General features: G+C 23.8%; 1 protein-coding gene across 1 annotated transcript in view; it reads right to left on the reverse strand.

The window, feature by feature from the left end:
* Window positions 1-9,033, reverse strand: part of LOC117181711 — a 235,881-nt gene that overhangs the window by 25,792 nt on the left and 201,056 nt on the right. The window contains exon 13 of the mRNA XM_033374648.1: window positions 206-336. Within this exon, the coding sequence (XP_033230539.1) occupies window positions 206-336 (131 nt within the window). The remainder of the gene's footprint in view (window positions 1-205; window positions 337-9,033) is intronic.

Raw genomic sequence — 9,033 nt, forward strand, 5'->3', positions numbered from 1 at the left:
ATTGACTTTAATTTGTGATGATTAATTATATTTCATAGTGATTTTAATTGAAGCACATAGGTATTTTAATTTGATATATAGTCAATCAAAATAAGCAGCGTGTAGAAAGTATGTCTGATGCGCTATTTTTACTTGTTTCAGTAATAATACATAATTTTCACGTTTTGAATTATGCAAATATTTGTATTAAATAAAAAAATCTTACCTCATTGCTTTGGATCTTCATGATCTTGACGTTATCCGTGAAGGTCGGTTCCACCCACGTGATTGCTGATCCATTTTGACCTGTAATCTCTATATCGCTCGGACAATTTTTTACTTTGGGTGCTTCCCCATCTGAAAAACGATTTTCAAATATCATTTGTGTCAATAAATTTTATTTTCATTCCTGCAAATCAAACGAAACGTTTGCTTTTGGTGCATTATAGAGAAAATTGAGTGGCAAAGGTAAATTGCTCTATTCAAAATGTACATTTGGGTTCGAAATAGCTGAATTTATATCAGATTTTATTGCCAACCAATCAGAATCCAAATCGCCACATTAGATTCTCTTTATAGTCATCCGATTATTCAGAATACAATTTCAAGCGGATTCAAGGATCATAATAAATATGCTTATTTCAAGATAATATTTACAATTATAAATTTAATAAATAAACGATGAAATTAGTAGATAAATAATTTTTTTTATTGTGAAATAAACATATTTTATTTATTGTGTTAGTAATAATAATGATATTGCGACTTTTTTCTGCCATCTCTATGTTACAGTTAATTTATTAATAGTCATAAACGTCATCGAAATGCTTCATTTTTAAATTCAAGATAATTATTTTGCACTTTAGATTGAAATGTTTAAATCTTAAAAATCGTGATGAAAGATCAGGATTTTCGAAACACAAAAATTCAGTAGTTGCATTTTCAACCAAATAGTTGAATACTTGGATCAAAAAGAATAATTTTTTTGAAGAGAGTTAAATTTTCGACAAAAATGCTCAGTTTCAACCAATTCAGGTGAATTTTTAACCAATAAAGATGACTTCAACCGTAAAAAGATTAATTTTAAATTCAAAAGGACATATTTTTACCGAATTAATTAAATTTGGTAGCAACTTGCTGAATTTTTAACCAGGAAAATTAATTTTGTTCTAAAAGACGAACTTTTAATAAAATACATAAATATTTATCCACATTGTTGTAATTTTTTTGCAGAAAAAGTTATTTAGAAAGTTCATTGTTAAGAAAAATGAACTCTTATGGAAAAAGTTATTTTTACCAAAAGTGAAATCGTTAAATTTTTAGATTAGGCAAATAATTTGAAAAAAAAAATTTTTAACAAAAATTTTATTTTAAACCAAATAGTTAAATTTTTAGATAAAAAACTTAAGTTTTTAAATAAAAACGGAACAGTTAATTTTACAGTTAAAAAATTCTAATTTCCGTAAAAAAACAGAAAATTATCAACAGTTGAATTCAATGAATATAAACATATTTTTAACAAAATAATTGAATCCTCAATCAAATACTTCAATTTTCAACAAACAAGATTAATTTTCTACATAATTAAAAGAATTTGCAAGAAAATATTTAGTTATGTTTTTAAGCTAAAAAGTCGAGTGTTAAAAAACAGTTGATCTTTTAATCGGAAACGCCGATTTTTTAAAACAGAAACTTAATTTTTAATCAAGAAAGATAAATTTGTACGAAAATAATTGAATTCTCAAATAAAGAAAAAAGTTTTCAAGCGAAAGTAAAATAGTTAAAATTTCAGATTAAACAACTGATTTAAAAAAAAAGAATTTCCGACAAAATACATACATTTTCATCCGAATAGTTGAATTTTTAACGAAAAAAGATAAGTCCTAAGCCAAAAATGGAATAGTTAATTTTGCAGTTGAAAAAATGAATTTCCAAAGCAAAAAAAAACAACAACCAATTATGAAATAGTTGAATTCAATGAGAAAATACGAATTTTTAACAAAATAGTTCATCCTAAACAAAATATAGTATATATTCGTAAATTTTCAACAAACAAGATTAATTCTCTATCTATGAAAAATTTTTTTAAGAAAATAGTTTAGTTTTTAAGCTAAAAAGTCGAATGTTAGAAAACAGTTAAAAAACGAATTTTCAAAAAGGCGAATTCAACTAGAAAAGACGAATTTTCAACCAAATAGTTGAACATTTTTTAATCAAAAATGAAATAGCTACTTTTTCAAAATAAACAAATTAATTTTTTACCAAATAGTTCAATTATGTAGCAAGTTAATTTAAATTTCAGTAAAAAACACGAATTAAAAAAAAGTTAATTTTGAACCAAATAGTTTAATTTTCTACCGAATTGTTGAATTTTAAAGTCAAAGATACGTATTTTCAGTAAAAAATAAAAATAAAATTAAAAAAATGAATTCAAAAAAAATGCGAGATTTTAACAAAAAATTAGAATTCTCAACCAAGAAAATGATTTTTTCTAACGAAAAACACGAATTTTTAACATAATACATGAATTTTCTGAACACTTATATTCTTGTTCACATATTACGTAAAGTTATTTTAAACCCTTTTACCTTGCCACATCCTAACTGCTGTCTGGCTTTCTTTTTGTTTAAAAACTTTTGCATACTGCATTTTTTAAAAATCTTCTGCAGTTTAAAAATCTTCTTTATTCTATGTTAATCTTCGCTATATTTAGAGAATTTTATGGTTTATTTTATTTTTTATTTTTCAATGTTACGAAACTGAAACACTTTACTTTAAAATCTTCTACTCTCTTTCGAAATTTAAGGAAATATTTGATGTTTCAAAATCTTTTCGAATTTTCTTCTAAAGGTCATTTTGCAAATTAATAAATCAAGAAGAAATTGTTTTGGGAACCTAACGAATTTATGTCATTATCCTGAATTTTTAAAAAAGTCCTAAAATATCTTATAAATTTTCATTATTTTTAATCGTTTCAAAACTTCTACATATCTCTTAAATTTACTAAAATTTGTTCTAAAATTATACAATATTCTGAAATTTTAATATAGTAGCAAGATGTTAAGAAACAATTATTGCACAACATAAAATACTTAATTAAAAAAAAGAGTTATAATTGAATCTTTATCTAGTTTGATGTTGTGAATTTTCATTTTCACATAGAAATAATTTGTACTCTACGTTTTCTTTTAATATCAAATTCAATGTTGCAAATTTGTTTTATTGGTAACTTTTGATACTAATTTCAGAAAAAAATTAAAACGTATTTCCATATGATTTGAAAAATCGAATGCAAATACATATTTCAGTACAGCAGAATAATTTGAAAAATTATCTGTATGAAATAATATAGTTGCAAATATAAATGAACTTTTAATATTCAAATTATATTTAATATTCCATTATAGAACCTTTAAGTCAATGATTAAATTATGTTACTTCAGTTACAGGAACTAAGTTTTAATCTTTATTTACTTCGATAATCAGAAAACGTTAATTAGCTATAATCAATTGACCATTTCACAAAAGAAAGACCTTAAAAATACAATTCTGTCATGAAACATTCAAGTAACTTAAACTTGATATATATATTTTTTTGAATTAGAACATTTATTTATAAAAATTTTATTTAATCATAAGCTTTTAAACTAATTCCATAAAATTTCGCTTTTAGTAGAATCAGTTGATAATGAATTAATCATTTAACAAAATAAAAAACATGAAACAATTCTTTTCATCGAACCATTCAAATAATGTTAACATTATGTGTATATTACTCTTTAAATTTTTAAACAGAATTTCTATACGCCCAATTTATTAAGAACCGTTGTCACCAATATGAAGAAAGTGTGAAGAAAATTATCAGCTAATAAGGAATTAAATGTTTCACAACACAAAAAGCCTCAAATAATTTTTTTCATTGATTTTAAATTTTATTTACAAAAATTTCATTTTTTAGTGACTTAATATTAATTTGAGAGGAAAAATTAATATATTTTTATATATACTTTTGAAAACCAAATGAAAATATTAATCTCAGAACACCAGCATAATTCCGAAAAATTACTTAATTGAAATAGAGGTAATTTAAAAATAAATTTATTTATATTATGCAAATCATATTCAATGTTCGATTATAAAACCTTCAAGCAAATAATTAATTAATTTGTTACTTATGTTACTTGAATTTGAGGCAATAAATTTTAATCTTTATTCTATTAAATTTTATAAAAAAATATTCAGCTTATATCAATTAGTCATTTTACAAAGTAAGAAGCATTAAACTATAATTCCCACTAAAACCTTTAAATAATTTTTAGTAAATACATTTTTTTAAATTTAAACTTCATTTCTAAAATTTTTCTTTATTAATAAACTCGTTAACTAATTTCAGAAAATGTGAGTTTTAGTCAAATCAGTTGATAATTAATTAATCATTTCACAATATAAAAAGCATTACACAATTATTTTCATGAAAACATAAAAATAATGTTTACATTATATTCTCATTCAAATTTGAAACTGCATTTCTCCACAGTTAATTTAAAAATAAGCTTCCTAGCTAAGTTAAAAAATTAAAATATGTGTACATATAATTTAGAAAATTGAATTTAAATACTCATTTCACAATATCGGAAGCACCATAAAAAATTAGATAGTTGTAATACAAGTATTTAAAAGAAAAAAAGAAATTTTTATTACGAAAGTAACAGCTAATATTCAATTACATAATCTGAGTGGAAATAGCATATTTATATTAGTAAATATTAAACAATTTAAATCCAATCTTTATGTAATTTGATATTTTATTTCTTATTATTAAATTTTAATTTATATTACAATATTATTAAATTTAATGATTGCACAATATATCTATTAATTTCATCATCTTTTATATTATTTAGCAAAATTAGATTTTAAGATAAAATTGAAAAAATCATTCCTGTAACATTGAATAAACCAATTAAAAATGAATTGAAATTATATTTAATTTTAAATTTGTAAATAATTTAAAATATGAAATATAAATATAATATTATTGTAAAAATTATAAGCACGTATAACATAATATTATTAAGCTTTATAATTTGCAAATATATAAATCATGAAAATATTATTATAACTAAAATGTGAAAAAACATATTTTGTTAATGACTCAATTATGTGAAATTTAGAATTAATATAACTCCAATATTAAATAGTTAATAAATATTTATTAGATAACGTTAAAGCAAAAATACGGTATTATTTAATTTTAATCTATAAATAACAAGTTTTTTAACATTAAATCATTAAAATAATTAAAACATTAATATAATAAATTTATTTAGTTGTAATTTAGCTTATAATAACTTTATGTTTCAATCAAAATTTTAATTATAATTTATATAATAATATTATTAAACTTAATGATTTCGCAATATATCTATTAATGCAATAATCGTTTATATTATTTCAAAAAATAAATTTTTAAGATAAACTTTAAATGATTATTCCTGTAAAGTTGAATAAACCAATTAAAAATTGATAAAAATTATATTTAATTTTTGTTTTGTAGATAACTTTAAAGCATAAAATATAAATATAATATTATTATAAGAAATTAATAGCATGTATAACATGATAATATTAAGCTTTATAATTTGCAGATATAAAAATTAATAAAATATCATTATAACTGAAACGTCGGAACATTTTTTCAATGACTCACGTACGTAAAATTTAAAATTAATAAAGTTACATATATAGTTATTTTTAACATTAAATCATTAATATAATTAAAACATGAAAATAATAAATTCATTTAATTATAATTTAGTTTATGATAACTTTATATTCAAATATAATGCACATTGCTAATTATGAAAAACCATAAAATGGTTTGTAAAATTGTAAAAATGATCAAAATTTTTAAAGAATGGAATTACACAATTTATAATTGATGTATGAACCTAAATGATAAAACATAAAATATGTCATTAAATAAGAATTATTGAAATACTAAGGAAATGCATTTTACATGTATTAACAAAATGAATCACAACTTACCTTAATGAAATATAAAATAAAATTACGTAATATAATAAAATTGTTATAAAACTAAATTATATGCTTTATAGATTATCCCATATGATAATGAAAAATATTAAAAAGTTATGATTTTATACATTGAAGAAAGATGTCGCCAGTCGCCATAAAATACGCGATTAACTTGACCATTGTAAGATTCAGCGCCCAACCGCTACAAATGGAGGTTACGAGTTTCTATATATATAGGATTATAATGCACTAACATCGCTTGGCCACTACTAAAATCCTCGCATATATAATATAATAAAATAATAACATAATGCAAAGTCTTGCAATTTACGATATCACGGATTTACGCTACAATAATGTGATAATCACGATACATAGCGCAGAAATTACTGTATATATTGCAATTCTTGCGATATCGTTTTCTCCGTGTAGAATAGTTTAATTTTCAGCTAAAAAAATTCATTTTCAACTAAAAATTAAACGAATTTTCAACAAAACGTTTATATTTTCAATCAAAGATGAATCTTTAATCAGAATAATTTTTTGTTAACAAAGTAGTGTAACTTTTAGCTATTGTCGATTTTTTTACAGAAAAAGATGACTTTTCCGGAAAACACTTGCATTTTTAACAAAATGAATAAACTTTTAACAATATAATAGAATTTTTGATCCAAAACCATTGAAATAAAAAAAAAAAAGAATGGTTTAGTCAGATTTTTTTATAACATTCTCAGGAATTAGTTTAAATTTAATTGAAAACACGAGAAAAAGAGAAATCTTTTTGAAAACAACGAAAGAAAAAATATTTTAATAAGGGGAAAAAATATATGGAAGGATCCTAATCTGTTATGTTAGAGTAGCCGTCTAAGTTCGATTGATGATTACATAAATTCACTTTTGTATAGATATTCTATTTTTAAATTATTATTATTAATAATAATAATTTAAAAAAAGGAGTGGGGTTATTTCAAGCGTCACGTAGCATTTTGAGGGAGTGGGGCATCAGGTAATATGTGAACGCTCTCAAATTGTCTTAAAAATGTTTAAAAAAAATGTTTGCTTAAATGTTGTATTAATTTTTAAAATGCTTTCATTTATATTTAAAAATGTTTTCATGGTTAATTTTCGTCAAAATGATAATTTTTTCCAAGAAAATAAAGCATAAGTTATGGAAAAAATAAACCCAATTAGACCAAAAATAATACCCCTTAGCCCATATTCTTTAAAATTCAAAATAAAAGATTGTTGATGCCAGCGGATGGTATTTGTGATCTAATGAAGCAAAAGCTTTTCTGATTAAAAAATTTTTTAAATTTTTGACAGAAGAAATATTTTCGGTTAGAAATTCAACTATTTTGTTAAATATTCGGTTTAAAATGCAGCTTACTAATTAAAACTTAACCTGCTTCGATTAAAAAATAATTTTGTCGTTGAAAATTCACATTTTGGGGTTGAAGCTTGCTCTCTTTTGAAGAAATTTTTCACTTTCTTCTTGAAAATTCAAAAACTTGGTAGAAGAATGAAACTTTTTGGTCAAAAGTGAAACAACTTTGTTCAAAATTAATTTTTTTAGTTGAAAACTCATTATATTAGATCAAAATCTATTTCTTTGGCTGAGAACCTAACTATTTTGTTGAAAATTTGTTTTTTGTTTAAAAATATATCTATTACACTTTTTCTTTAAATTCATCTGTTTTATTTAAAAATTCATCTAGTTGGTTAAAAATTCATCGAGAAATTCAAATACTTAGTTAAAAATTAATGTATTTCGTTAAAAATGAATCTTTTTTGGTAGAATATCAATGCTTTTTGGTGAAACTTGGCATTTCTTTGTAGAAATTTCATTTCTTTGGTTGAATATTATTTTTTATTTATCTAAAATTAAAATGTTCGTAGAAAGAAATTTCGTCTGTTTTGGGTAAAAATGTAAAATTAAAAGTAAAATCGGTTTCGGTTGGGAATTAACTTTTTTACTGACAACTCACAGTTTGGGGTTGAAAATTGATCTGTTGATGTCCGCTAAATTATAATCATGGTTATAAATAATATTTATAACCATGACTTATATTTAGCAATCATCCATGATTCTTTCTTTCGTTGCCTGAGCATCCTAACCTCACCTGTCATTTGACTTACAGTAAGCCAATCGCGCGAAACCCCGTCCTAGCAACATCGCCAAAACGATTCTCGCTAGTAAACCCCCACTCGCTACGTCGTGAATGGTGCGTCGCAGCTGAACTAAAGCCCATAAAAGTACGGTCTGTGAGACCCAGAAGTGAGATCACTCCGGGCTTCGGCCCAATGTAAATCTCCCTGGCCTCTCCGCTCAAACCCTGGCCCGAGCGAAGAAGACCCAAACCAAGACCCCCCCCCCCACCAGGATCTCTGTTGATTCCTCCCGACTGGCATGCAGTCTTCATCACCGTGCCTACAACTGGACCACCCACCACACTCGCATCCCTTATTAGCGTGTTTACAAATCCAAGGTACGCGATACCCCCCCCCCACCCACCCACTATATCTTAAGCCTAAAACTCCCAATACCCATATGGCTAGAATAAGACGCGAATTTCCTATGTAAATAGTGTTAGCAATAAATCATCAACTTTCATTTTAAAATTACTTGGCTTTTCGTTTTGTAAATTAGTTTCCCTCTCCTATTTAGTTTAATATGTTTGAATCAGTCTCAACCCACAGTCTGATCCTACTGTTCTAAAAAAAATTAATATTTTTTTCGAAAATTAAATACTCTGATAAATAATGGAATGATTTGGTTAAAGTTCAAATTATTTTGTTAAAACACATTTTTTTACTTAAAAATTAATTTCTTTGGGTGATTCGTTTTTTTTAAATAAAAAATTATGTTTTTTAAAATTGAAAATCTAAGTATTCCATTCTTGTTGAAAATGTATCTTATTTACGAGGGTAGTTCAATAAGTCCTTAGAATGAAGTATAAAAACAATTTTTTTTGGGTAAATTTTTTTTTTATTTTTCAACATAATCTCCTTGGAGCT

Source organism: Belonocnema kinseyi, chromosome 10 (assembly GCF_010883055.1).
Source record: "Belonocnema kinseyi isolate 2016_QV_RU_SX_M_011 chromosome 10, B_treatae_v1, whole genome shotgun sequence".
In the NCBI taxonomy this organism is placed as follows: Eukaryota; Metazoa; Arthropoda; class Insecta; order Hymenoptera; family Cynipidae; genus Belonocnema; species Belonocnema kinseyi.